The sequence below is a fragment of the Apteryx mantelli genome, chromosome 30 (genome assembly GCF_036417845.1).
Source record: "Apteryx mantelli isolate bAptMan1 chromosome 30, bAptMan1.hap1, whole genome shotgun sequence".
Classification (NCBI taxonomy): domain Eukaryota; kingdom Metazoa; phylum Chordata; class Aves; order Apterygiformes; family Apterygidae; genus Apteryx; species Apteryx mantelli.
In genome coordinates this window covers 767,155-795,140 of record NC_090007.1, presented here as the reverse complement: position 1 = coordinate 795,140, position 27,986 = coordinate 767,155, and the positions used below count along the sequence as shown (strand labels likewise).

The 27,986-nt window shown below is 55.0% G+C and overlaps 2 protein-coding genes across 2 annotated transcripts; one reads left to right on the top strand and one right to left on the bottom strand.

Moving 5' to 3' along the window:
* The first annotated feature begins 479 nt into the window (after window positions 1-479).
* On the top strand, window positions 480-4,185 carry POLR2E (RNA polymerase II, I and III subunit E). The gene is made up of 8 exons (XM_067313019.1): window positions 480-575; window positions 1,067-1,241; window positions 1,803-1,918; window positions 2,362-2,442; window positions 2,668-2,726; window positions 2,915-2,993; window positions 3,446-3,525; window positions 3,870-4,185. The coding sequence occupies exons 1-7, from the start codon at window positions 519-521 to the stop codon at window positions 3,509-3,511; spliced, it is 633 nt and encodes a 210-aa protein (XP_067169120.1). The 5' UTR covers window positions 480-518; the 3' UTR covers window positions 3,512-3,525; window positions 3,870-4,185.
* Window positions 4,023-26,656, bottom strand: ARHGAP45 (Rho GTPase activating protein 45). The gene is made up of 23 exons (XM_067313020.1): window positions 26,557-26,656; window positions 24,026-24,356; window positions 22,005-22,148; window positions 20,509-20,593; window positions 19,902-19,974; window positions 19,274-19,352; window positions 18,157-18,294; window positions 17,686-17,750; window positions 16,887-16,997; window positions 16,099-16,179; window positions 15,273-15,452; window positions 14,472-14,609; window positions 14,188-14,378; window positions 13,583-13,743; window positions 13,046-13,123; window positions 12,528-12,629; window positions 12,006-12,169; window positions 11,568-11,756; window positions 11,048-11,185; window positions 9,217-9,458; window positions 8,614-8,875; window positions 8,185-8,287; window positions 4,023-7,711 (listed from the first exon to the last, which is right to left on the bottom strand). The coding sequence occupies exons 1-23, from the start codon at window positions 26,644-26,646 to the stop codon at window positions 7,212-7,214; spliced, it is 3,645 nt and encodes a 1,214-aa protein (XP_067169121.1). The 5' UTR covers window positions 26,647-26,656; the 3' UTR covers window positions 4,023-7,211.
* Between the last annotated feature and the right edge of the window lie 1,330 nt (window positions 26,657-27,986).

Genomic DNA, 27,986 nt, shown 5'->3' with positions numbered 1-27,986 from the left:
TCCCAGGCCCCTGCCCTGCCCCAGAGCCCCCACCCTGCCGGGCCCCTGTTGCTGACCTGCCCCAGGGCCCCCTGCTCCCCAGACCTGCCCCAGGATCCCCCCGACCCAGACCTGCCCCAGGACCCCCCTGCCCCCTAGACCTGCCCCAGGATCCTCCTGCCCACCAGACCTGCCCCAGGATCCCCCCCCCCGAGACCTGCCCCAGACCTGCCCCAGGACCCCCCCCGCCCCAGGGCCCCATCCCAGCGCCCCTGCCCCACAGCTCCCTCCCCCGCCCCCCCCCGAGACCTGCCGCCGCCCGCTCCCCGCAGCGCTGCCGCCGCCCGCCAGGGGGCAGCAGCGGCGAGGCGAGGGCGGCGCGAGGCGGGCGGGACTACATCTCCCAGCAGCCCTTGCTCCCGAGGCCCCCGCGGCGGCCGCCCCCGCCTGCAGCGCCGCGGGGCAGGCGCTTAAATTGGCCGCCTCAGGGCCGGCGGGGGCCTTCGGCGGCGGCGCGCGTGCGCGGGGCAGCGGGCGCCATGGACGACGAGGAGGAGACGTACCGGCTGTGGAAGATCCGCAAGACCATCATGCAGGTGCGGGGCCGGGGCCTGGGGCCTGGGGCCGTGGGGGAAGGCCGGGGCCGGGCGGTGGAGGGGGGGGAAAGGCCCCGGCCGGGGGTTGGGAGGCCTGGGCCTGGGCCTTAGGGAAGGCCGCGGCTGGAGAGGGGAGGAAAAGGCCTGGGCCTGGGCTGGGGGCCGGGGGGCGCGTGAGGTCCCGGGTCCGTGCGGGCGGCGGGAGCACCCCCGCGGCGGGGTCCTGGCGTTTTGGGCCCTCTTGGGCCCGTCTGGGAGCGCTTGTCCTCGTCCTGCGGGGCGCGGGCAGGATCGCGGTGTGCTGCGAGCTGTGCGGAGCTGTCGTGGTGGGGGCTCAATGGCTGAGCAGTGCCTGGAGCTCTGGTGCGGGCTCTGGCAGCAGCGGGACTTGCGTTTGGAGTGTGAAGGGTGAAACGCTGCATGTGGGAAGCGAGCAGAGCTGTGAAGTTGAGTTATGTGTTGCATGTCTCAAGTGAGAAGGTTCTCTGCAGCTCTGTCATGATCGGGGCTATCTGGTGACTCAAGATGAGTTGGATCAGACCCTGGAGGAGTTCAAGGCCCAGTTTGGGGATAAACCTAGTGAAGGAAGACCAAGGCGCACTGACCTGACTGTGCTGGTGGCTCATAACGATGATCCAACGGATCAGATGTTTGTTTTCTTCCCAGGTGAGTGTGGCACAGTTACCATCTGTGCGATGAGCTTGGACTTCTCAGAAGTGTTAACTCAGACACCAAGGAATATCTGCAGCTGTTGTGCATTACTTTTTTGCCTCACACTGGTAGACGCTGGGTGGAAGGAATGGCTTTGCTTTCTGAAAGTCTGATGTGACCATGCTCCCCCAGTGCTCAAAAACTCTCATTTTCAATATAAGCCAGTTCCTTCCTGTTCTGCTGGCAGGGAGCCTTTCAGAAGGCTTATCCTGCCCTGCAAAATAAAAATCTTGGTGTGGTAAACTCCACATCAGGTTTTGTTGGTTTATGCAACATGTGTTATCCCATTGGATTTAACTGGGTGAAGCATTCCATAAGTTTTGCCATGTATGACCACAGGCGTAATTTCTGCAGCTGGTGGGCTGGATGCAGAATATTGCGCAGAGGAGAAATACATTACAAAGTAGAACGAACAAATGTTATTTTGCGTCAAGTCATATCCTTGTGCACAGAAGTTACTAGAATGTGGATTCTTAAGCATATGTATTGTAATCCTGGGACTGACTTGTTTCCCAGAGGAGCCCAAGGTTGGAATAAAGACAATCAAGATGTACTGCCAGAGGATGCAGGAGGAGAACATCACCAGAGCATTGATTGTGGTACAGCAAGGCATGACTCCTTCAGCAAAGCAGGTACAGAGTACCCTAAAAGAAAGCTGTCTCGGGGTTCAGAGGGTCATTATGGACCATGGATGTTTTGCATGTTTGTTTTTCAGTACTGATTTAGATTAATAAGAATGTAGAATTTTATTTTTGAGAAAATGTTTCACTAAAGCCTGTTGTGCCTTAACACAGGCACTAACATACAAGTGTATTTAACCAGAACAGCTGGTTCTGATTAAAGATAATTTTCTAACTCTGGTTAGAGAAGAACTGAGGGCCTCCTCAGAGATTTGTGAGAGGGAAAAGGAGATACTTACCAGTGGTGACAAGGTCCGTTTGCCTTTTGCCTGTGTAGCTCTAGCTATGTGAGCACAAATATAGTGATATTGCTTGCAATGTGATGTTTGAGCACAGGTAGGGTTGTCCTAGAGCAGTGCCCCGTGCTGCAGTCTGACATGCCTTTTCCTTTTCAGTCCCTGGTAGATATGGCTCCCAAATACATTCTGGAGCAGTTCCTGCAGCAAGAGCTCTTGATCAACATCACAGAACATGAGGTGAGTGGTGTTGGCAGTGGAGCAAGAGCAGGACAATCAGTCTCTCTGCTGAGCTGCAGACCATCAGCCAGCATCTAGAGACTTTCTGTTTGGTAGGTCAGGCTGAGCGATGCAGCAGTAGTTGTTCCAGTTTCCCTTACCCACATGTTCCTTGTCCTGCTGCTGTGAGGAGACAGTTGGTTTCTCTGGTTTTCTAATCTTGGAATCTGTCTCCTTTGTTTACAGTTGGTTCCAGAGCATGTGGTCATGACAAAGGAAGAAGTAACTGAGCTACTAGCCCGATAGTATCCTTGGTTCGTTCCTCTCCTTCCTGGGTGTGATTCATACTTGCTTTGGGCTGAAAATGAATACGCCTCCGAGTGTGACAGTGTAATACCTTGTTCTGGGAAAGGGCACAGTTATTAGAACAAATGGGCACCTGGGCCAGTTGCTTATTCTGCTGATAGAGCCTTTCCTTGACTGTCCTGTGCAGTAAGCTGAGAGAGAACCAGCTCCCGAGGATACAGGCTGGGGATCCTGTGGCCAGGTACTTCGGAATAAAGCGAGGTCAGGTAAGAGTGACGCAAGCTGGTGACAGGCAGCAGTTCTCTGCAGGCAAAGCAAGGAGCTGTGATAGAGGATATTGCTGATACTTCAGAACTCCTAGAGAAGGGAAGGGCATCTCTTTCACATAGGAAAGCTGTTATGGTGCAGAGACTTGCGTAAGCCGGGCAGACTTCCAGCAAGGGGAGATAGCTTTGGCTGTTGAATCAACTGATGAGGACCAGCAGATGTGACACCAGCCCCAACCTTTGACTCCCCTGCACATGAATGTGATGCTTCTATGCTACACCCCAGCTGCAGGCATGAAGCTTAGTGCTGAAAGTCTCTGTGGCTGCTGAGACCATTCTGTCTGGGTTTGAGTGCGTGTGCATGTCTGGCACAAATATAGGCAGGGAAGCCCTGCTGGGGGAACTTGCCACCAGCTTCTCTCATTCATGAGTTCTTTCTCTTGGACTCCTAGGTAGTCAAGATCATAAGACCTAGCGAGACTGCAGGCCGCTACATCACCTACAGACTGGTGCAGTAATCCGGAGCTGTCAGGTAAGGTTGAGCACTAAACCCTCTGGTTGTGTGGATCTGGCTAGCTGAGGGCTTTTGGCAGTGCCTTAAATAGATACTGTGGCTATCCAGGGTTGACTTGAAGTGGGTGCTTGCAAGAGAAGAGCTGTAAGAATTCACATTATCTCAAAACTTAAATGCTTTGTGTAGAGAACTGTCTGCATCAGTCAAACAGCAGACCAAGACTTAACTGGTTTCATCCCTTGGACATGCCTCAGTAGATGGAAGCTCTGTTCCATGCCCTGTGCTCAGTGACGGAGTGCTGGACTGGCAGTTCAGCTGAAGGAGGTGTGAGGTGATTCACATCCTGAGTTTCTTTCTTCCAGGTATGGAAGAGAATTCTGTGACATTTCCTGATCTTCCCATGCACCACCAATTTACAGACACTCTGGGATGTCTCCCATTTTTTTATAAATGGCTGAGAAAATTCTTTCTGCGTTGCCTCTGTGCATTCATGTTACCTGGCCTGTAACTCCTCGTTTTCCAGTATTGATTTTGCTGTAACTCCTTATTCTCCTATGAGGACTCATGCCATGAAACTAACCTGAAGCAACTGAAGTGTTCAGGGAGGAAGCAAGTGGAAAGAAGGCCTTTGCTTTCCTATTTTATAGGACTTTATTTTTAATAAAGGTTTGTACTGTTGCTGTTCCTCATTATTATTGTATTTCTCAATCCTCCTTGTACAAAAGTCTTCTGAAATTTGCGAGTTCCCTTATTCTTCCTTCTATTTAGAATATTTTGCTGCTCAAGGCTCTGGGCTGAGCCCCAGAGCTCAGCCTGTTTAACTTTGATCTAGCTTTCTTGTGCAGTTTTGATACTTCAGTTAAGATATACCTTGTTGCTTTGATCTGTTATAACCTCTCTGACCCTTGTTTTGATACCTTGGTGTTCAAATATTGCAATGGAGAGTTGTTTATCCCCTTCCATACATCTTGATCTGTTTCAGTTCCCTTGAGCGTTTGTAAACTTCAGAGCATTTCTAGTAAGTAAATGAAGTACTTCCCTACAGTGCTTAGCCTCCTGCAGCCATGAGTTTGAGTCTGGAAAACCCTGATCTCCAGGACAGACACAGGTTGGAACACACTGATTTTATTCTTCTTGCAAGCATGCTAATTTGAACACAGCAAAACATGGAGCACAGCTTCATTCAGCAGTACAAATATGTCACAACAAACATGCCTTATTGTCTCTGTGCTGAATTTATATACAAATAGAAGGGTGCCTGTTACCATGTGAAGCTCAAGCATAGCTTTTGCAATATGTTGACTTCAAGGGCATTTCCCTTCCCTCACTCACATTCACCCATCATCCATCCTTGCAAACACACACGGTACCGCCAGTGGTGGTAGTTCTGTAGCAAGAGGGGAGTCGGCCTGATTTCTCTTGCTACCATGGAAATGGCCTGCTGGAAAATCCAACTATCTTGTTGAAGAGCTGTAGAGAAGAATGTCTCATGAGTCTTTCTAGCTCTTCTTTGGCTCAGATAAACTCCTTAACTATATAGTTAACTTCTGTTTTGTGTACCTTTTAACTACTGTGCTGAGATGCACTTAAAATTAATCTTGGAGAACTCTGGCAATTGTAAAGCCCAGACTCTCTCCACTGTTGTGAAGATTTGATCCTCTTAAGCACTGGCTCAAACATCTGTTTGATGACTCAAATCTGCAGTGATGAGGTGTGTATAACCTACATGTGCCACCCACTATATTTTAGCTGAAACATCACTCCAGCTTCTCTCGCTTAGCTTCCTGGAACAGGCTGGAGTTTTGTCTCTGCCTTTCCCCCTTGCTGTACGCTATTTGTCTGAATGCTCTTAAAAGTTGGAATGGTCAGGCCCGATATGTGTGTAGACAGCAAGAGATGATTTGGTTTCCAGCATTTCACTGAAGAAGGGTCTGGCTAATTCATTAATAACCAGCTTTGGATCTGTGCAATTTCATAGGAGCCATGGGCTACTAGTTACTTGTGTGCGCTAGCCCTTGTGCATCTAACTCAGACAGGGATCTCTTGGTCTTTATTCATCATATACCCTGCTGGGTCGAGTCTAGGGATACTCAACAATGGCAATAGGAATAAAGTCCAAATTCAGGTACAAGCAGGGTAATAAGAGGAAACAGCTTTCAGCTCTTTCAAGCTTAGTATCTACTTTTTGGGGGCTTTTTTTTTTATGCTTCAGTGCAGAAAAGTGTCATAGCTTTGAAAAATATTTTGGCTGGTCCTGTTTAACCCTTTAACTTCCTTTGCCAGCAGAGGTAGTGGATATGTATTAAAGGGTCATCTCTTTAACAAATAAACAACCCCCCCAAACTGAAAAAAAAACAGAAAACAAAATCTGCCCCCCCCCCCAAAAAAAAACAAAAAACCTCCTTCTGGCAGGGGCTGTTTGCCGATTCAAGCAATGGCAGTCCTGCCCTCATCTCAGGAACAGGTGGAAGAGCAGGGGTGTAGTCCTAGATTTGCAACTTTTGACTGCTGTTGCAACTTGGAGACCTAAAGTCTGTTTAAAGCAAAAAATACTACCTGAGAGGTCATGTAATGCTCAGGACTATGCAGCTAGGAAAATCTGTCCCTTGAGCTTGTTTACAGCCTGTGGCTTGCTCTTTGTGTGGCTCCTGCCAAGTAGAAAAAATGCCCATAAATACAAGCAGCAATGCAAACCTGTCAGCTGATCCGGGAAAGGCATGTCACCGAGTCCTGTGTTGCTTAGAAGTGCTGAGGCTCTTGCAGTAAATTCATAGCTGGACTTTGGATGCCTGGTACAGTCAGTTATAAATGATCAGTGTACCTTCTAGGGCCTTGGTAAACAGTGCAGCCTCAGCCCTAAAGCACTCAATGCTATATGCAAGATGGTGTGCATGGCTTTTACTAAGCTACTTTGAAACCAGCACTCTTCTAGCAAGATCTTCCCTTCTCTGTGAGCTATTTCCCAAGCTGGGAGAGCCAGCCTGCATGTGGCAGTGCTAGGAGTTGTCCCAATCTGCCCACGCTGCTCCCATGGCTTCCTATTGGGCCTGTGTTTCCCTGGGGGCCGCGGGGCGCTTTGCCATGCGGCGCCTCTGCTGCTCAGAGCAAGTAGGGAGCCAGGCCCTGCAGAAGAAAAGCATTTACTGTCCAAGGTGGTGCTTTCTTAAAGCATGCTGGGTTTTACTCCCACCTGTTCCTGTTTGACCCTGCTACCTGGTATTCAGGGTACTCTTCTCTGCATCAACTCTAGGCAGTCTTTTCCCCTCTTTAAGCTGCAGCCAGTTTGGATGATAAGATCCCTTAATTCCTTGCATCTCTTCCTGCAGTAGAGGTATGGGATTAAGAAATGTGGCAAAGATTAAACTTGTAGCCTGGTACTAGTACAGCAAAGGCCTGGGTTCTTTCCCAGTCTTCAACAGCAAGCTAAAGATTCCCCCTGCTTCATCTCCTTTCAAAGAAAGGTGCTTTATGGACAGAGGCTCTACCTAGCAGAGGCTCCAGCCCTGTGGCTACCAGCAGTTGAGACAAACTGATCTGCATTTCCTTGCTGAGAGCTAAGTGACTCAGGGGTTTTGTGTGAAAGCTTCAGTCATTAAACAGCAATGACTCTGTTGCCTGCAGCTGACACACCAAGCTCTCCTGAGCTGACCTGTGGCTTTGCGCTATCCCTCCCTCTCCCTCAACATCACAGCTTTGCATGTTGCTTAGCTGTGTGTGGATAGCTCCTGGGTTTTGCTCATCTGCCTCATCCCAGTGTCCGTGGTATTCTTGCCAGGTTGCTTAAATAAACCTGGGCTGCTGCTCGCAGCCTGACTTTGTGGCTGTTTTGGTACCTTGTTGCCAAATGCTGGGCAGCAGCTGGTGCCCTGTGCAGTGACAGGCACAGATGTGTTGTTGGATTGGTTTGTGTTGTAGTCTGTGTGAGCGGCAGAGACGCTGCTTTCGGGGTATTCTTCCAGATCACTTTGCTCTTCTCCTGGGGGGCTGAGGCAGCGGGAAGCCGTGTATTCTGCATCTGACTGGCCCGTGCTGCAGGTTCGGCTCCGTTGTCCTTCGCTCCCGTCATCGCAGAACTGAGCTTCATCTGTGCTTGTCTCGCTCCCCTGTTTTGCGAGCTGGGTTCTTGGGTTTCTGTCTGCGGTAGCTGGCAGCTCCCCGCTGTCTTCCAGCTCAGAGTCAGAATCAACTGAGCGATCACCAGACTCTAAGGGGCACATGGAGCCTTGCATTACTCTCTAACCCAGCACCATGGCTTTAGCAAAAGCTTTGTTCGGCAATCTCTTGGTGTCTAGGATAAGGGAAGGGCTCTGTGTTATTGCCAGTAGTGGCACTGGAGGCTTTGTCCTCCTGGATTTTGGCATACTGGGCAATTTCTTTTTCCTTTTAAAGTGTACCTCTGTAGATGAAACTGTTCTTGTATGAAACCATTACCTTTGGCTGAATACACCAAAGAAAATTCAAGAATGAAAGTGGTTGTGGCTAATGAGCCATCAGTGCCTACCAGAAATTAGAGGAGGCCTATAGCAATCAAGTGGTAGCTTTTGGCTGTGTTTTTGAATTTGTGAAGCTGGCATCCTGAAAGTGAAAGGCCCTCTGGAATCCTTTTCACATCCCTTTGTACCTTCTGAAAGACCCATGCCCACACTGGAGGGGAGCCTCAGAGTGCCTTTCACTCACCTCCGTACGAGTCTGCGCTGTAATCCAAATTACCCTTCTCTGAAGGCAGTTCTAGGTAGGGAACGCTGCCATGAGGGGCTGCAGGCTGTGAGCCTGTGTCATCCTGGGGGAGAGAAGGAGAGGCACAATGGTGAGGGCTGTTGTTTTTCTTTAATTCCTCACTACAGAGAGAAGGTGCTGTCAATTAAGCTGGTGAATTAAAAGCATAGGATCTATTTTGAAATGCAAAGGCACAGACTCCAAAATGGAGTAATGTAAACACCAGAGAAACATTCTTATGGAGAGGTATCACACAAGTATTAGATCTACTTCCTTCTGTAGACAAGTCCGCAGAAAGTGTGTGATTTGCCCAAGGCTGAAAGCACAAATAGACTGTCTCCGTAGGCTCTGCAGCCCCTAACTTTGATTCCTTCCTCAGATGTCTCATACCACGTTAGAGCAGCTGGCTGCCTCCTCCTCAGCATCTGTGGCATGTTTGCTGGAATCACCCAGCAGTGTGGTGTCCTTGTTCTCAAAGATGGTTGAATAGAAGATGATGAGTGCCTCGATGATGCGAGCTTGGTGGGGATAATCAACCAGTGAGGACAAGGAAATAGTGGCATCTGTGGGCCTTGGCCGCATGAGTGTTGGCCCAAAGACAATGCCCAGGTTGCCTGAGGTCATCTTGTTGTCCTGTTCCACTTCCACAATCCTGGAGAGGAGGAAGAGCAACTTGTGAGGGTGAGCAGGCTGGCATGCAGAGAGAAGGGACAGGTGGATGGGGAGAGCTCACCTAGCCTGGCACATCCAGGCAGGAGTAAATGCTGGACTGACAGCACAGAAATGCCCTTTTTTGGCACAAATGACAGCTTTCGTGAATGGCAGAGAAGTAGCTGTACCTTTCTACCTTTCTGCTTCTAGGAAGGGCTGAGCTGTCCCCACTGCCAGTATGGTTTGAGGGGAGTGGCTGTGCTTGACCCCCTTCCTCCCATTGTAGGGGAGAAAGGGAAGGTACCCCAGCACCTGCGCTGGTCCTGGGGTAGCCTTTCTCACCTTCTCAGATGTTGTAGAAGGTACTGGAGTGTGGCCATGTTCTCCCAAGGAAGCTCCTTCAGCAGCTCCTTCAGCTTCAACACCAGGGTCACAACCACCTTGTCTGTGTCAGCTCCTTTGTCCACCAGCTCAGGACCCCCTTTCCCGCTCTTGCCTTTGGCCTCGCCGCTGCCTTGTAAGCTCTCCTTTGCCAGGCCCATGAGTTCATTGTACATGCGAAAGGGCATAATGGGCTCTGGCAGCTGCAGGAAGGAAGATCAGAGAGGAGATGAGTCTCTGGAGAGCCATGCCTCCTGCGTCTGGCAGGAGGCGAGCCTGCCTGTTGCCCAGAACACGCTGAGGATAATGTTTATTTGTTCATCTCCTGAAGCAAGTAAATGCAGCCTCATTTGTCATAGCCAATAAGTACCTGTGAAGTTCAAGCAAAAAGTAGCATTTGACCAAACCCTTGGTGCTCTCTGCTGGATAGCTGCCTCTGGGTAAAGGTCAAGGAATTATTTTTTCCTCTAAAAAATGACTTGGCCAAGGGTGGACATAGCAGCAGTTTTCCAGTAGATAAGAGGTTGTTAGAAAAAGGACAGGAGTTAATTGTTCTCTGAGAGCAGAAGGCAAGATGGAATCAGCTTAGCTTGCAGCAAAGGTGGCTGAGGTTAGATGGGAAAATCTGGCTTTGAAGATTGCATAAAGCACCCAAAGCAGCATGTTAACCAGTTGGCAGATTTGCATCACTGGCACTGTTTTGAGAATGGCTTGAACAGATGCTCTTTGGGGATAGATTGTCCTGCACAGCGGAGCAGTGGTTCCTACCAATTCAGCACTCTTGCAGAGCGACTTTAAATTGGTTTATCTGCAGTGTCTAGCTAGAGATTGGATCATGGTTCAGGACCAACTTCCTCCCTTTCCACTCTGCTTTTCTTCTCTGGAAAAACCACAGAGACATATCAGAATAATTATCTCCCTCTCTCTATGCAGGGAACCTAGGGAAAAGCCTCCGTCCTTGAACCGGGTACCTGAGCTAGATTCCTGAGTTAATGCAGTAGGAACCCTCCCATGGAGTTACACCTCTTCTGCCAGGCCTCAAAGAAACGCAGCACTAAAGAGTTAAGTGGTAAGAGTGCAAAACAAAGAGAAGTTCCTTCCTCTCCTTCTGCCTTGTGGTGGCTTGTTTGAGGATGTGGGTCACACAGTTTGCATTGCAAGTTTCACATACAGGAGTCTTTGCTGAATAAAGAGGGTTTTTGGTACAAAACTGCCTTGAGCACCAAGATAACAACAAATGGCTGGGCACACCACAGATCTGACTTTACAGGGAAAGTGCTGGTCAGGGAGAAGTGAATTCAGCCCCTTGCTCCGCCACGTGGAGTGACCTTTGTCAGATCACTTCCCTTTTGCTTACCTCGTTCCCCAATTGCAAAAGGGAGGACTTCTGTATGTTACATTTCTGTGGATAAGAACTTTGCTGCTACAGCAATGGAGGAACCATGCAAAGACTGATTGCGTGTAATTTGTATGAAGACTCACTGACTGAAAGCACGAAACCTGCAGTTCACTCAGAGGAGATGTAGCATGAGTGCTGTCGGGGGGGGAGTCTGTTTTCTTCCCCACTCCCCATTTGTACACATGTACATGTCTGATTCATCCTCAGCTAGGAGGGACCTCTTTCACCAGTGCTGGCATAGCTATGTAGCAGACAGATATTAAACCCAGTTTGTGGCAGAATTACTCCTGCCAGGGGTGTCTCAGTGAAGACAGGTTTGTTTTTGAAAAGTTAGTTCTACTGGTCGTCTCTCCTCTACCTCCCCCTTAGCAAAAGGTATCACCAGCATCTTACCTGTCTCAGATAGAGCTTCAAGACGTTGCTGATATCATGAGGGGAAGCCTGGGATAGCTCTACTAGCTCTTTCCCATTCTCAAATGCCTGGCAAAGCTTTTCCACACGGGTCTTTACACCATTAACTCGGTAGATGCCCTATAAAAGAGAGAAAAATGGAGTTGAAGTGCAGACAGATGTTTGTTTTCAAGTTTGCTCAAGACAGTGAGCTTCTAGTTCCCCTCCTCTCATTTTGGAGTTGGAAATCCCTCTCAGAAGTAGTTCTGGGACAGCTGTTTCAGCTCAGATGTTACCGTCATTCCTGTTTTGTGGACAGGAAAGAGAGGGAGGTAAGACAAGTGAGTTTCCAAGGTCAGACTTTGTTAGTGTCAGGGCTAAGATTATAACATGGGACTTTCTGACTCCCTATCTCCTATTAATCTCAAAAATGAGTGTGTTAGTTTTGATACCAAGACAGAAAATCATCTCAGGAGAAAGCAGCTGAGCCCAGCTGAAGGGTAGGGAAGGGAGAGTGCTTCACCTTGGTTTTCAGTGCCCGCTTCTCAATCTCAGATATACACTTCTTGATGATAAAGGGGATGCCATCTGAGCTACTCTGAGAAGCCTTTGTGAAGTCTTGCCCAAAAAGCTGCAGCTTCCCTTGGAGTTTCTTGTGCCCACATTGGATGGCCAAAGTTTCCAGACACTTCTTGTGGCAGGCGAGGTAGCACTGGAAAAAACAGAAAAATGTTTGAAGGCAAGAGACAGCACCCTCTACAACAGACCTATTGACACCCAAGTGACATAAGTTACACGACAATATGCTGCTGCGGAATATGGATGAGGTGCAGAATGAGGATGGAGTGGACCAGAGGACTTGAAAAAATTGGTGCATCGTACAGTTTGTACAGTTCATGGGACATATCCTCCACCTGTTCCATCCCACCAAACTCTCTTCCCCCTTCCCCCACAACTTTACCTCCTCACATTCTGCTCCCTGGAAGTAAACATAGCTATTGCACTCCCGACATTTGGAAGGGGTACGGAGCTTCCTCAGCCGATGAGTCTGGGCAGCCTTGGATAAGCCAACGTTTCGGAAAGGTCCTGTTGGAGCCGTCATTTCTGGGGTGATTCCATTGATGCCTACAAGCAGAACAAAAAGAAATGCATTCCACATCTTGAGCATAAGGGTCACTGTCACAGATCTGTCAGTCAGCTAGGTGCACTAGTTCTAGCAGCGTTACAGATAACCTGTGCTCTGAGGTCTACAGTCCTGGCTCATCTGTTCCCACTGGTTTCAGCAGAGCTCATCCCTTTGTAAAGAAAATGCCAGTAGGTTCCTTATGGGTTTACTGTCATTTCAGATTTCCTCCCAGCAATTGTTCAGAACTACTAAATTACCCCAGGAGAAGTCAAGCTGCAGTTAACATTGTCATGGCATTTGAGTACAGAGCCACATGCACAGCAGAATCACTGGTTCATTTCCCACTTTATTACGTACTCTGCTCAAAGGAAGCAGCGTTCTCATCCTTCTCTTCCAGCTCCTCGCTAGAGGACATGGTGCCATTGGAAGACAATCGCTGGAGTTTATGACTGAATTCACCTGTCAAAACAAAAACCGCAAGTGAGTGAGATTACTGGCAAAGTTGTTTCTCTTCTGAGCGAGCTCTCATGTGTTTGACTGATTCCCACAGCAAAAAGTCTTGTGCCTTGTATTGCTGGGGTGACTATTTCTAGTGAAAATGAGAGATTTCCTTTGAGCTGGCAGGGGCAATACATTCCCCTACAATGCCTTGCAGTGGAGTAGTTTGCAGTTAGTGTAGTTGTGATGATTCAGTGCTCCCACATCCCATCTGCTGTTAGAGACTGGGATCAGAGCAGTTATTTACAACACAGAGGTTTATTTTAAGGCAGATAAAAAAGAAGCAACAGGCTCCCCCCACCTCCATTACACTACTCTTAGGCTGACTTTAGTAGAAGGGGAAACACGGCCTGCCCTGCACTGTTTTCTGTACCTACCTGCATTTGAATCCAGGCTGCTGTCCACTTCAGAAATGGAGGTTGGCCAAGATTTATGAACCTGGTGTCCCCTCCCACCTGCAGAAGAAAACACATAGTCCATTCAAGATTGTTTCCTGGGTGCAGGACAGTAACACAGGAGAACAGCCTAGAGACTCTGGGGGACACTTAAATTACTGAAGGAAGCTGCTCAGTTTGCTGTTTACAGGCTGGTTGAAGGAACTGGTGTGGTTGCAGTGCCTTCAGTAGCACATCCAGCAAGGGAAAGAAGAGATGGGAAGATGGAGAATGAGATGTTAAGTAACAGCAGACAGCAAAAAAGATGTATCTAATCCTGTGTCCTTCAGGAAATTCAGCTTACAAGGCTTCCTCTTCCAGCCTGTCCTACTGCTGCAAATAGAAGCCCTGGCCCTTGGTATCCCTCCCAAGGGAGGGAGCTATCCTTGCTTTGCTCCAGAGTAGAAGGAAGGGACCAACACCTGAAAATAGTGGTGTTGGGAAGTGTAATGAACAGGCTTCTCTCTGCTCCAGACTCACCTCTCCTGTCAACTGCCACAGCTCCACTTTGCTGCTCCTTGGCTCCTGCCCCTCCATCTGAAATATTTCCATCTTTGGGCAGCCCAGCTCCATCAGAGCTGGCATTTGTTGCAAAGTCATTGGCATTGAAGCTGCCTTTCCGTGTCCGAATAAAGGGGGACCTGGTGGGCAGAAAGAAGGAGAAAAGGGAATAATGTCAAAGTGGATGAAAAGAAAAGAGACACTTGAAAATCTTATTCACGGCTGCTATCTACCTGTCTTGGGATTTACAGCCCTCTATCTTAAATACCAGATAGCCTGTCTCATCCATCAGCTCTTTCAGTAAGAGTCCTCCCTGCTTCTTTAGAGTGGAAGAGTTATTCCTCCAACAGTAGAATGTTCCTGTCCTTGGCTGCAAAGAGCAAGGTGGGAGCATTGGGTTGTGAGGAGAATTCCCAGGTGGTCCAGCCCCAGTTTTCTCAACAGGAGCTACCTTCAGGCATTCTGAAAGCATACCAATTTCAGCAGGAGAGCGTAGTACCAGCCCAGGGGAAGGTTACCAGCGATAGAGAAGATAAGTGTAAAACAGACCCTTCTGCAACGATCTGCCCTCCCTCCTTTCCTACCAGGCATTGTGTGACACGTAGGGCTCAAAGTCGTATTGGATCTCAGGTTCGTCTCCTCGCTGCAGCTGCTTGACGTGAGAGGCGTACTGCTGCCCAGGGTCATAGAGCTTGCTGCTTTCACACAGCGTCTGGAAGTAGACAGGCAGCGGAGCTGTCTGCATGTGCATAATCTGGTAGAAGGAGATCGTGGCCTGAAAATAACATAGAATCAGACATGAGCTTTATGAGGCGATGTACAAGGAACAGGGAGACAAGGAACTCACGATTAGGTGAGCCCTACTCACCAGTTTGATGATCTGGTCACTCTGTTTGATCACTTCGTGGATCTGCCGCAAGGCATTCACCTTGGTATCCTCTAACTCCTGCTTCTGGGTGTTTGCATCCGCAACACAGGTCCGATATGTGGCCATTGCCTCATCTGCCTGAGAGTTGGGAGAACAAGAGATGGAAACAGTGCAGAGGGAAGGAGTATGGCCTCTCTGGACATGGACCCAATTCCCTGTGCTCCTGGCCTAGGATTCTGCATTGCAAGAATTTAGCCTGGACAGTCCCAGGGGAATGAAGCCTCCCTCCCAGAAGTGTTACTGCATAAGTGCCATTTACAGTCCTCCAGGCCTTCCTGCACCATGTCTGAGGACCAGCAGGAAGCTCAGTTCAGTCTCATTTTTTTCTGGGCTTCTCCTGTGCTAGGACAGCAAGAAGTGAGAAGGTTCTTGCAAGGCAGATGCTCACCCGCTAAGAGGTCTGTGGAGCCCATCCAGAGCATTTGAGCAGCTGCCAATTGCCTGCCAGGGGCAGCAGATTCCCTTGGGGCCTGGTCTGCAGTGGGCTAATGAAAATAGCTGGACACCAAGAAGGCACTGGAGTTGGTTCAATGGCACCAAAAAGAGCTCTCTGTGTGCTGGGAGGAGAGGCAGCTCTAATGGGGCTTGGAAGCAAGGAGGGAAGGAATCCAGGACAGCAGCACTGATGAGCTGTGTAGCAGCTATCATCCAAAAGAAGCCTTTGAGCATCCATTTGCAGGCTAAGACAGGCACGCAACAGGCTCCTTGCTCAGCCATCATCCAGAGCTCTTTTGTTCCTACCTTGTTCTTGGCTTCCTCTTCCAGCCGCCTCTTCTTGTCCAGGGTTTTGGTGGTGATGCTGCTGGTGGTGTTCTGTTGCTCTTCCTCCGCTTTCACTGCCATGTACTTGGCCTTATCATGCTCCTCACAGCGCTGCATGTATATCTGTTTGGCTTTGCGCAGGTTGACCTCTGCATCTTGCTGCCAATGAAAACAGTGACCCAGGGTGAGGACTGAACTCTGCAAGGGGATCATCGTCTCCCACATGCTGCCCTGAGAGATTCTTGGACATGGCCACAGACTGGGCCCTTAGCTGAGCATGAACAAGCTCCCCTTGTGGAGCAAGTATGGAAGGAGGAGACTTTCAGTTGTAAGGCACTGGGACAGGGAGCCATCTCTTTGTAATGTGATTGTGCATGGCTCAGGACAGCAGGATTTGGGTCTTTGACTAGGACTCTTGCAGTTTCACCATTACAACAATAGTTAATAATAAGGGAAGAGCTCTTGAGTTTTAATAGGGAAACTAACATGGGGATGTGGATGGCCAAAGCTCTTTTCCATCTGTGTGTTGCTCTCTGGCCCCATGAGGGCAGAGGGGCTGCAAGGCACGGCTGTATCCCCGCCAACTCCCACGCTGCAGAGAGGCTAGGAGGCCCCTTGCATCCGTGTTTCTCTGGGGTCCCCCAGCATGGCAGGCCCTGGAAGAGGCACTCTAGCTCAAAGCAACCAACACTTATTTCAGAGGGGTAAGAAGTTCAACATTATCCGTGAGAAACGTGTTGAGGATACTTCAGGCAAGGATCAGGGAGCACAACCCCAGCCCATGCTATGTGTCTCTGTTACGCACCAATTTCCTCTGTGCCCGGTGCCACTGCTCTTTGATCTCCTTCCTTCGCTTTTCATGTTCAAGGCGTCTCACTGTTAGTGGCTGAATCAGGAGGGAGAAGGAACAACACAGTGGTTTGAGCTAAATGCTCGCTGTTCTGCCCTTTGCAAAAAGCTTTGCAAGGAAAAGTTTCCTGTGATGGTTGTTATCATTCCAGATAGCACAACTGGGCTCAGTTACAGGGAGGGTTTGTGTCATGGACAAAAAACTGCAGCCTGGAAAGCACCAAATTCAGTTTCCCTTCAGATTGATCTAAGCAAGAGCCACACACTGCAATAACAGGACATCAATTCTCTTTCCCTGGCACACAGCTCCAGAGAGCAGCTGTCTCTGGGAGATCAGTGTAACTTGGTCTATGCTGAAGGGGAAACATGCTGACACAGAGAGGCCTCAGATGAGATACAAAACAATAAGGAGGTGCTGCTTGTTCCTGCCAAACTTTGGGAGATTCTCCCAGACCCTTTATCCAAACCCCTGAAAGACCAGACAACTGGATTGCGATTCCTAGAAGAGCTGCCTATGGTACCAGAGCATAAGGAGACATCCAGCCTTTCCTCGCTGCATGGCCTCTGGGGAAGAGCCGTTTTCAGATAGCCTTTCCTGGGGAAGAAGGCATTTCCTGCTTCTCAGGGACACAAACCTCAGAGACCATTTCCACCCTGAACCGAGTCATCCAATTCAGGACTCTGTGTGTCTGAGCACCCCTGTGTGTGTACACGGGTGGGGTCTGCGCTTGGGCATTCTCCCACCTGAAGGAAGGTTTGGTGCTGCAAGGTGTTGGCAGCTTGCAGAACCGACGTCCCATACTCCATGTCCTGCTCCAGAGCTAGCAAGTAGATCGACAGGAATGGCATACTTGTCTGAGAAATGAGAAAATGCATGACCTTAACACCGCATCGTGAAACAAGGGAAACATTCTCCAATGATGTGTTTGGGGGGAGAAGAGTTAGAGGCTCAGCTCGCCTGCCAGCCACTGGTAAAAGCCCAGCCCTGGACTGAACCAGTGTGGTCACAGACTGCAAAGAGACTGCTTGGAGGGAGGTCAGAGGCCTGAGGAGGCTTGAAGCCTCCTGCCCGGCAGCTTGTGACAGGAGCACAGGATGCAGGACACGTCCATGAGCCTGCCTTGGCTCTCCGTGTTGGCACACCTGGCAGGGCCAGCGGAGAGACCCCTCCGGCATTTGCTCTGCTGGGTGCTACAGGTCACCACCGCTTGAAGTACTGGCCCTGTTTTGCTCCCAGAGTGGGGAGAGCTTGGTCTCTGGATGTTATAGTGGTGAGGGGACAGGATTCCCAAAAGCTAAAAGAAGTATTAGATACTGATAGAGGAGGTTTTGGGGGGGTCTCAGCATTATCCTTTGCTTTGATTCCTTTGGTTTGCACACATGAATTTTGCCAAGCAAAAAGCTTTGGAAAACTGCATGATCAGTCTCCTGGGCTCTGAAGCCAGGCAAAACAAAAAGCTTTCCAGGGCTTCTTGCTCCTGGTGTGGTACAGATACAGCCCAGTACTCTAGACGTTGTGTGGCTTCAGGACATGTGGACTTACCTCTTGAGTGATGGTTTGCTTGCAGCTGTTTGCCATCTTCTGAAGCCCTTTGGCAAACTCCATTTCTGGAAGAGTAAGATTGGAAGTGAAAAGACATGAGAAACGCAAGAATTTCCTTGCTGATTGGGTTCTTTGCATATACATGGAGGTAGTTCATCTACAGACATGACAGCATAGGTAGATCTCGTTTTTGGAAGGAAAAAAGCAGAAAAAGTGGCTTGTCCCAGATTATACACATCATGTGAGCAATCCTAGTAAAAACTACACATGCTGACTTCCAGCCTCATGCTCAGTGCAGAAGGCAGTCAGCAGTTGTCTGTTTCAAGCCCTTTTCCAGATCAAGATCCAAAAGCTTTGTCTCTGTTAACTTCATGCATGTCATCTCAGAGGACGCTGATCTGCTCTGATGCTGTCACAAGGAGCTCAGCCCTGCTGTGGAGAAGACCCCACCCTCCATCCTCCCCCTCTCACCCAGAGTGGTCCTTTTCTCCAAATAACCGATGAGGTCCTTCATGTATTTGGAGATGTTTTTGGCGTACTGGAGAGCAGCATCTACTCCGCCCTCACACCGCTGCAGCATGACATCCACTTCCTCTGCGGGTGGGCGAACTGTGACATGGGGACACAGAGGAAGGTGGGAAAAGAGAAAGAGGAGAGAGATACTGAACTGTGCTGCTGCCAGCCACTGTTGTTCACTGACCCACTCCCTTCAAGTGTCTTGGGGTTTCCAGAATCACTGAAACAGTCACGAAAACTCCCAACACTCGAGCAGAGCGACCTTCCTCACCCTGCAAGGTTTCCTGTGCCTGACCTGTCTGTTTATTGCCTGCCTCAGGCTTCCTGAGCGTTTGGTGCAAATTCTTCCCTGCTCCATCTCACGCAAGTTATCAGTGCTGTTATCTGACTGTGCTGGTGTCCTGCAGACACCCTGTGCCAACAGCAGCAGCTTTGTGTGCTTCTGTGCTGCCTTTGCTCACCTGTATCTTCACATTTGTCAGAATTGCTCAGCCCAGGAAATGGTTTCCCCAAGCAAACCTAGGCAGCCAACACCCAGTGTGCTTCAAAGCCCTTTTCATGTCTATTTTGAGGTCTTTTACATTATGTTCACTGCAAGGAAGAACAGCTGCAGTGGGCACTGGTGCTGTGCTAGTGGCCGCAGCGACCGCATGTAGCTAGATCAGGGCTCCTTGCCTCGAGGAGCAAGCCAACACCTTGCTGGTGCTGTCTTTGGGAGCGGTACTGCTTGAAGAAGGAGAAACACTTGGCATGGCTGTATGAAGGATCCCGCTTCCGCTCCCGAAGGAGCCAAGCAAATCGTCCCCCCTGCCCTTGTAACTGCTTCAGTGCAGCCTAGGAGCCGGGTGCAGCGCTGATGTCCTTCCTGTGCATTGCCTGGCTCTCTGGCACAGCCAGAACTAGGGCGCTTAAGCACACTGTGGGCAAGGAGGCTGTGCCAGTCCCCTCATCGCAAGACCACAGTGGCGGTGGGGAAGATGCCCTTTCCTGTCAGCCATTCAGCTCAGCCAGGTACCCTGGCATCCCCCAGTCCTGCTGCCATATTCCTGCACCCAGAGAACTATCTGCTTACCTGTGTCATAGCTTTCCATGCCAGATGGCATGCCATCTCCTCCAGGCCCGGGGATCCCTCCGTAGAGACTCTCCATAGACTTTGGGAATTGGGAAAGAAAAGGAACTAATCAGACAAAGAGAAAAGGGAGTAGTGGTGGGGTGATCTGGCAGATGGAGGGGAGACCAGAAACCCTGAGCTGCTGGAGCTTTTATGCTGTTGCTTGAAGTCTGCTGGGCACAGGAAGGTCCTACAGGAAGGTCCTACAGGAGGACCATGAGATATTGGGGACCTCACTGGAGAAATGCCTTGCTCTGTGCACACCCCAGATTGGGACAGAGCTAAGGAGAGAAATCCAGAGTCCTGTTCTCAGTCTCTTGACAAAGCTACTCCATCCCTTTCCTAGCCAACTTCTTTCCACCTTGCCTGTCCCCTTTGCATCTAGCTGCCAGGTGCCTTTTTCCTCTCCTTGCGAGTGGCAGTGAGGACAGGACCAGACAGGCAAAGCCTGCACACAGCTCTGCCGGGCCTGGAAGTAAGCTGGGAATCCCGCATTGGGGGTTGGGGGCTCTGCTCCTTCCCCAGCCCAGTCTGAGTGCCCCTGCACAGGCCAGCCAAGACCTGTGTGATGGTAGCTGGTGTCACTCACCTGGTTCTGGTCGCTGGGTGGGATGGAGAGGATGGTGCTGCTGTCCACCTCCCCCATGAGGAACTCGGACACACTGCAACAACAAGAATATGGCTGGTCAGCAAAAGAAGGGCTGACAGCGGCAAAACAGGGTGGCCTCCAGACGGTACCCAGCTCAAGTGCTCGGGGTAGGACTAGGACTAAGACAGTTGGAGCTGCAATATTGATTTTGGTGGGGATCAGCTCAGCTCCATGTGAGGTGGGCTTGGCGGTGCAGCTGGAGCAGGAGAGGTGGTGGTGGCCCAGCACTGAAGCGGGGCCAGGAGATGGAGCCTGCAAGCCCGAGCAGGCTTTGGGGTCTGTCCTGGCGCTGGACCGGACTCCTGTGCCAGGAACTGCTGTTGCGAGTGGCAGGAGGAGCTTGTGAATTGGTACCTGTGCATAAACTCGTGCCATAAATCTGCCCTCCCAGTGTGGTCCCAGGCATCCCCCAAACCAACCGCCGTGTGTGGGGCTGTGCCTGTGTTTAGGGGATGGGGAAGGGAGGAGGCGTGTTCTCGGTGGGAGGGGGTGGTGGAGTCCATTGGGGGGACTTTCTTTGGGGGACAGCTGGCCAAAAATCCCTTACGTGCTGCTGAAGGACACTGCAATGGTCTCCACAGCCTTCTCGAACTCCCGCTTGTCTGTCTCATTGTTGGATTCGTAATGGAAACCTGGAAATTGAGGAAATGCAGAAGCCCTGTCATCACAAATGCCTGTTCCTGTTCAAACCAGGAGAAGGGCTGCCGGCTCCTGCCAGTCTCAGGCCTGCAGTGGGCAAGGGGCCTCCATCCCCATGGTGTGAGCCTGCCCTTAGACCCTGCTTGGGACCTACCTCCTCCTACGTATCTTTGGAAACGTGCCGGGTGAGAGAGCACTGCAAGCACACAAACAAATAGCCTGGAGCTGGAGAAGACCAGAGCTGGCTGGTGTCTGGGCCAGCTCTGGGGAGAGCTGGGGGTGCAGCAGGGAGATCAGGACCGTTCCTGGGGGTTATTTCTATGACCTTGGTCTAGTTAAAGGCAAAATGTCTCTGTTTCCTTACCACTCATCTGTCCTATCTCAGGATTGATTTCTATGTTAGTGTTACTTGGCTCATATTTTTATTTACTCCCGTTACCCAGGGTTGCTGAAAAAGTGCTGTTGACCATGAGCCTGTTTCACTGCCTTTATTGTCTTGGGCCGTCTTCAGAGCCGCCGCTTCAAGACAGAAAGGCTTCCTACTGAAGGGCTCTCGCCCAGACCAAAAGAGGAACCGTCCGCGGCAGTGGGAACCGTCGCAAACTGCATTTTCCAGACTCTGGGCAAAGGGACACTTGCAGCAGACCCCGCACGGAACCGATGAAGGCCTGACCCCACCACTGCCGTCCCGCCTTGCCGCCCGCTCTGCCCTGGCCCCTTCCCTGCCCATGCCCTCGGGAGGCGCCGGGGCTGGTGGATGGAGGCGAGCCGCCCGGTCGGGGTGAGGACCGGGGTCTGCCACCACCCCCTGCCCAGCCTGGCCGGCCCCAGGGAGTGTCCGCAGCTGCGACGCTCTCCGTCTTGGGGCCAGCCCATGGCGGGTGAATCAGCCTGACAGCGGGGCTCGTTCCACCCTGCGACGAGGCTTCCTGTCCCTTGCGGTTACTGTTCTGTGTCCAGGAAATGAAGCAGTGACGCAAAATGTTGTGCTCGGCGTGCGGTTAACTCAGCCCTCCCTCCCTACTCCCCACGGCTGTTGTAACTGCTCTTAGGAGGTTTTGCCCTGGCAAGGATCTCAGCTCGACAGACCCCGGTCTTATAAACACAAGGTGCTGCCAGGAGCTATGCAGGAGAGTATCCGATTATTTAAGTATCTTTCCTGCGGCCGTGCTTGGAAACCCCCAGGCAGGGATCTGGGCTCCATCATTCTTGGCACTGCATGGGCCTTAAAACAAAAATAAAAAGCAGAGAGTCCTGTCCTGGGCTGGTGGCGAGTTCAGACCGTTCTCCCGAGGAGAGCCCAGCGCTGGGACCTGGCCAAGGACGTTCGGGGCAGGCACAGGGGGGCAGCGGGACGGAGCTCCCCGGAGCGCCCAGCTCCCCGGCACCATCGTCTCCTCTCACCCTTGACTTTGGAGATGAGGGTCCCCGCGGCCGTCAGGGTCTCCAGGGTGTTGAGCAGCGGGTACTTGTTGATGACCTGGCGCAGGATGCGCAGGGCTTCTCCCAGGCACTCGTGGGCCTGCGGCCGCTGGGACTCCTTGGGGTCTGCAAGAGAAGGGGGTTGAAATGGCACAACTGGCGCGGACGGGGCGTCTGCCTGCACACGCGTGTTTGTACGTGCACACGTGTGTGGATATTCGCATGTGACACACGGACAGCCCGGCGGGCAGCCCTCGGTGGCCAGCCTGCTTCTCCATCTCCCGCGCGTGCTCGCGGGCAGGGGACATGCCGGGCTGTCCCAGTCCTTCCGTCTCACCAGCGCCATGGCTGATGGTTAAACTGGTCAGTGTGTCCCCTCTGCCCGCCGCGGCGGTGGCCTGGGGGCAGCTGGACCTTTTGGGCATTAAATTTTTCCTTTTTAGTGATTGGTGACTGGATATTCCCGGGGTGAGGCCAGGGCAGCGGCTGGCCCTGAGCTGCGAGCCCAGTGCCCGTGGCTGGAGGAGAAGCAGCCCTGGAGTGACCTTGGCACCGCGAGGCGCTGGCCACGCGCCCGGCGCTGGGACTCGGGGCAGGGCGCTGGCAGCCTTTTTAGGAAGTGAAGAGCCTCACGTAGGGAAGCGCCCAGGAGGGGGCTGGTGGGGGGGAAGGGAGTCTGGCACCGCGCTGCCCGGCCGGGCAAACCCTCTTCCCCTCCCAGCCCCCATCTCAGGGTCGGGAAGGAGTTTCCTCTGCTTCCTCTCACATTTCCAAGGCCCCTTCCGGAGTGGGAAACAGGGAGAGCAGAAGGGCTGGGAACGGGCCTGGGAACCGAGACCCGGCTGGGCTGGACGGGTGGAGAAGGGAGCAGGACTCTCCAAAATCACTGCTGCATCCCGCGGGTCAAGCCTGGCTGCCCGCGCTGCTGGGACCTGCTCTGCTTCGCCCCGCGGCGTCATCCTGCCCTGGCACCTCCGGGAACGTCTCCGGCAGGACACGTATGTGTGGGCCAGCACCAGCCTCCCGCCATCTCCCGCGCTCTTTGCCGTCTCGGGACGGCGCCAGCAGCCCCCTGAACCGCCCCGGCTCTCCCAGCCGGTCAGCTCGGCCCAGGGCAAACTGGGTGCCGGCAATAACTGCCAGCCCCGAGGAGGGATGGTGGTGGGATGGGTCCTGCTCCAGTTCAGAGCAATTTCCTCCCTGCCTGGAGATCCCCACATTTTCCCGGGAAAGTTGCATCGCCTTCCGGCCCCATCCCATCCCCACCCGGGCAGTGCCGTGCTCCGCTTCCCCGGGCCGCCGGGGCCGTGCGCAGCGCTGCCCATGGGCTGGGCACCGCCGTTTTCCACTGCAACTGGGGATGCGTCAACATGTTTGCAAGGCCAGCGCCAAAAACAGGGCGTCATGTGATCCCCCCCCGCAGCCCCACCTCGCCGTGGGACGGCAAGAGCGGTCGCTTCCTCTGCCTCCCCGGAGCCAGGACGCGCTCCCGCAGCCCCCGGCCCTCCGGCCCCGCACCCGGCCCCGCGGCATCGGCCCCATCCCGCCGGCCGCCCGGCGAGGCTGGGCTGGGCTGGGGGAGGTGGGGGGCCGTGCCCGGCACCCCGGGGGGCCGGGGGGGCCCTGCCAGCCAGCTGGCACCGCCGCACTGTAAACAGGAAAGCGGGCGGATGAAAATAGCTCGTGGGCAGGAAGTCGCGTTATCCTGGCTCCGAGCTCCCGGCAGCCACCCGCCACCGTTTCACCCCGCTCGGTCCCGCGGCCCCCGGGGACCTGCTGTGCCATGGGGCTCCCGAGGGACCCGCCGTGCCCTGGGGCTCCCCATCCCCTCCCCACCAGGGCAGGGACCCCCACCGTGGGTCCGGCTCCGTCCGGGGATCCCAGTGCCCCGGCACCAGCCGGGAGCACGGGCGGGTGACCCGGAGCGGCGTGACGGTGCCGGTGGCGCGTGTGGCCCTGGGGTTTGGGGGTGCCCCGGGCCGGGACCCGCCGTGGACACTCACCGTCGCGCAGCACCACGTCCCGCAGGTTCTCCAGGGCGTCGGCGAAGCGGGCCACGTCCGTCAGGAGCTGCGAGATGTCCTCCACCTCGATGAAGGGGCCCTCCCCGCCGTCCATGGGGCTGTAGGACGTGGGGGTCTTGTGCCCCTTGGGCAGGGCCCGGGGGGCCGCGGCGGTGAGGGGGAAGCCGGCAGCGCTGGCATGGCGGCTGAGGCTGGTGGGGCGCTTGAGGGTGCCCACGGCGCTGGGGCTGCTGCTGAGCTTGGCGCTGCCGGGGGGCAGGTCCCCCAGGCTGGAGCCGGGTGCCTCCAGGCAATCCTTCCGGGACAGGTCCTGGGGATCGAGGACGAGCGTGAGGCCCCGGGGCACGGCGGCGACCCTGGCTCGGTGGGAGAGCCCAGATGACCCCTTGCCTAAGGGGCTTGCAGTCGTGCCGTGCCTCGGTTTCCCCATCCTGGCAGCCTGGCAGAGCCCGAGAGGGGAGCAGCCCGGCCGTGCCGCGGGGATGCGGCGCAGCCCTCCCTGCCCTGGCGCTGCCAGCGCTTTGGGTCCGTCCCCGGGGGATCTCGCACCGGGGGCTGCTGCCCGCCGCGGGGCAGGTTTGGGGCTGGCGGTAAACGGTGCCGGGAGCAGCAGGGCCAACTCGGAGGAGAGAGGCAGCGACTCCGCCAGCAAGAAAACAGCCGGGCTGCTCAGAGAGGCCAGCAGGTTTCGGGCCACTCGTCTGGCCGAGCCCCGCTGTTCCCGGTGCGGGGCCGCCCGGGGAGCTGGTGCAACGGATGGTCCCGGGGAGACGAGGGCTGCGGCAGCCCCCGGCAGCTTGGGCATTGCCCAAGGCCCCCCGGGCTCCCTGCAGACAAACCTCCCCCCAGCACTGGGGTTTCGCAAGCAGGCATCGGCTCCCAAACCGCAGGCCACGCGCCGGCACGGCTGCCCGGTTCCCTGGGCCCCCCACGCCCCCACCAGCCCCCCTGGATCCGGGTTTGCCGCTTCCAGGTGGGCACACAACAGCCGTGCAGGCACCGCTGCCTTGTCCCTGCTGGCACCCGCCACACGCCGGCATTCCCCGACCCCGGGGCCGGCAGGATTCGGCCCCACGTATCCCTTCCTCTTTTTCAGCCTGCCCCATCCCAGCTCTGGCACGTCCCTGCCTGCAGATGCCTCTGCCGGGATGGCGGCCGGGATGGGGACACCAGTCAGGCCACTAACTTTGCAGAAAGCTCATGGGCCGAGGGAGCCCCGGATTTCCAGGGGGAAAGCAACCCCGAGGAAGAGGCCGGTGCCAGGAACCGCCCTGGGGACGAGGGCCAGGGCAGGCCCCAGGGAGGCAGCCGCAGAGCCAGGCACCTTCCGGCTTCTTGCAGGGCCCTGCACAGCGCGGGAGCCATACGCCAGCCAGGGCCGGAGGGGGTCCTGCGAATATGCTGGGCCTCAGATCTCCAGCCGGGTGCTGCCAGCTCGCTCTTGCAGGGGGGCTGGAAGCCGCATTTGCTACCGAAGGGGCAGATGCACCGAGCGCCTTCCTCCCGGGAACGGTTGGGCCGGGAGCACGAGGCTCCCTTAGACAACAAAAGCGAGCGACGAAGCCCCCAAAGCCCCCCCCTGGGGCTGGCCCACCGGCTCGTGGGGTCCCCGGGGCTGCCAAGGGCCGTCTGTGCCCAAGGCCCCCGCCCCGAAACGGCTGGGGCCAGGGAAACCCTCCCGCGTGCCCGCGGGGCGCCCCGGCGTACCGTCAGCCGCACGCTGGGCGCGTGGGGCAGCGAGTCCAAGGAGTGCCGGGGCGAGACGGATTTGCCCCCGCGGCGCCCCGCCGAGTAGGGGCTGTAGCTGTTCTTGCCAGCCGTCCGTCGGCTGAGCATCCCTCCGGCCGGCTAGCCCCGGGGCGCGCGGGCTGGGCCCCCCATGGGCCCCTCTCCCGGGGGGCGGCGGGCACGGGCACGGGGACAGGCCCCCCCTGGCTAGGCAGCCGCCGGCGGGGCCGTGGTGCCCGGCAGCCCCACGGTGCCAGTGGGGACCTGCAGGTCGCGTGGGCCGGGGCGGGCACACGGTGCGCGCGCAGTGCCGGCGGGGTGTGCGGACACCCCCAGCCGCCCCACGGAGCCCAGCCGCTTCCTTTTGCCCCCCTCCAGCGCCCACGGCAGCGGCAGCGGGGAAATGAAGACGGGGCCGAGCCCAGCGCCCCCCACTCCCGCTCCCTGTGCCCGGGGCAGGCCGGGGGCTCCCGCTGCCCTCCCGAAACCCGCGGCCGCGAGTTGCCCTGCCTGCCGCCCCGGCGCCCCATGTGCCCTGCTCGCCCTCGCTGCCCCCAGCTGGCCCGTCGGCTGCTGCCCCATCCCCTGTGTCCAGGGCAAAACCCCACTCGGGTCCCGGGGAGCAGGGGGCTTCCTCGGCCCCCTCCTCCTCCTCACCGTCCCTCTCGCCATCCCCGTCAGGCCGGCCCATTGCGCTCCCCCTTCCCGCTGGCGGCTCTTCCCTGCGGGGCCATGGGTGCCCCACGGTGTCGCCCCACAGCGCGCGGCCCCCCCTCACTCACCGGCAGGGTCTGCGGCACCGGGCTTCCTGCCCGGCTCTTCTTAGATATCGAGGGAGTTTTCATTAACTCGCGTTTCTTCCGCGAGAACATCGCTGGCGGCGGCCGGCCCCGCGGCCCGCGGCGAGCCCCCTCCTCGCGGCTGCCCGGGGCCTGGGCACGGCGGCAGCAGCCCCCGCGGGTGCTTCGCTGCTGGCGCCGCTCTCCCGCCCCGCCGACCACATTAGCTGGTGCGAACTGTCAGGCCGGCGCATGTGACGCCGCCTTATTTCCTCATTGGGTTTGCAGGCGAACCCGAAACAGGAAAAGCCAAATGTGCGCCGAGGGCGCGAGGCAGGGAGGAAGGGGGCCGCGGCGGCTCCCCGGCGCTCGCTGGGGCTCCAGGGCCCCGTCCCGGCTCGCAGGAGGCGGCAGGGCCAGCGCCCGCCGGGGACGGGGGTTCCTGCCGCTCTTTGCCCTGGGTTTCCCTGCATCAGCCCCTTGCTGCTGTGCGGAGAGGCCCGGGGGGGCAATTTATTCACCCTTGGGCAGCCGCACAACGTTGTTTTCAGCTCATGCAGGAGGAACCAGAGCCCCGTAGGGAGTAAAATCCCCATGCGAGAGGGACGGTCGTGGGCCCTGGGGTGCTCCAAGCGGGGCAGGACGGGGACGCGGGCGATGGGGGTCCTGGACACCGTGTCCATGACGTGGAGGCTCCTGCCCCAGGCCCAGTGCTGCCATCGCTGGTCCCTGCGCCGGCTCCCAGCCCCTTCCTGCAGCCCAGCTCCCCCAGCCCCACTGCCAGTGCCTGGCGGGGCGGCTTGAGGGCTGGACCCTGGCTCTTTCCCAGGGAAAACTCCCTCTGACGGGGCACAGCCGGGGCTGCTGGGGCTGAGGGTGCTGCTGTGGGGGATGCCCAGTGCCAGACTTGGACTGATGCTGTCTCTCCTGTGCCATCTACTGGCCATGGGTCTGGGAAACCACTGCTGGAAAATCCCCGTGCGCCCGGGGCGGGCAGGGGCTGGGGTTCCCCAGGCCGGAGCAGGCGCCAGCGCCTCTCCCAGCTCCCTGCGTCGCTGCGGTTTGCAGCGTCAGCCCCTTCCCCGCTGCTGTGCCTGCCGTGCAGCGTGGCCGGGGCCTCGTGGCCACCGGCCGCGCTGTGCCATGCCGAGGCTGTTGGAGCCCAGCGTCAGGCTCCGAGCAGGCAGCAATGGACCAGGGTGACAGTGCAGGACGAGGCTCCGGGCTCCTTGAATCAGCCATGGTGGCGAGGAGCAGCAGCAGGGCAAGCACAGCCGTGTGGGTACAGGCATGTGTGCACACACGTGTGTGTATACATGTCTCTGTGTGTGCATGCATGTGTTTATGCAAGTGTGTACATGTGCATGTAGATGTGTATGCACAAATGTGTCTGTATAAGTGTAATCTTGCGCACATGTGTATGTGTACATGCA

Coding starts and splice junctions, on each gene's coding strand:
- POLR2E (XM_067313019.1), top strand. CDS start 519: ATGGACGACGAGGAGGAGACGTACCGGCTGTGGAAGATCCGCAAGACC. Junction 2,443..2,667: donor TCAACATCACAGAACATGAG/GTGAGTGGTGTT, acceptor CTTTGTTTACAG/TTGGTTCCAGAGCATGTGGT. Junction 2,994..3,445: donor TCGGAATAAAGCGAGGTCAG/GTAAGAGTGACG, acceptor TTGGACTCCTAG/GTAGTCAAGATCATAAGACC.
- ARHGAP45 (XM_067313020.1), bottom strand. CDS start 26,646: ATGTTCTCGCGGAAGAAACGCGAGTTAATGAAAACTCCCTCGATATCT. Junction 14,610..15,272: donor AAGAGGAAGCCAAGAACAAG/GTAGGAACAAAA, acceptor CCCAACTCTCAG/GCAGATGAGGCAATGGCCAC. Junction 11,186..11,567: donor AGCGGGCACTGAAAACCAAG/GTGAAGCACTCT, acceptor TCTCTTTTATAG/GGCATCTACCGAGTTAATGG.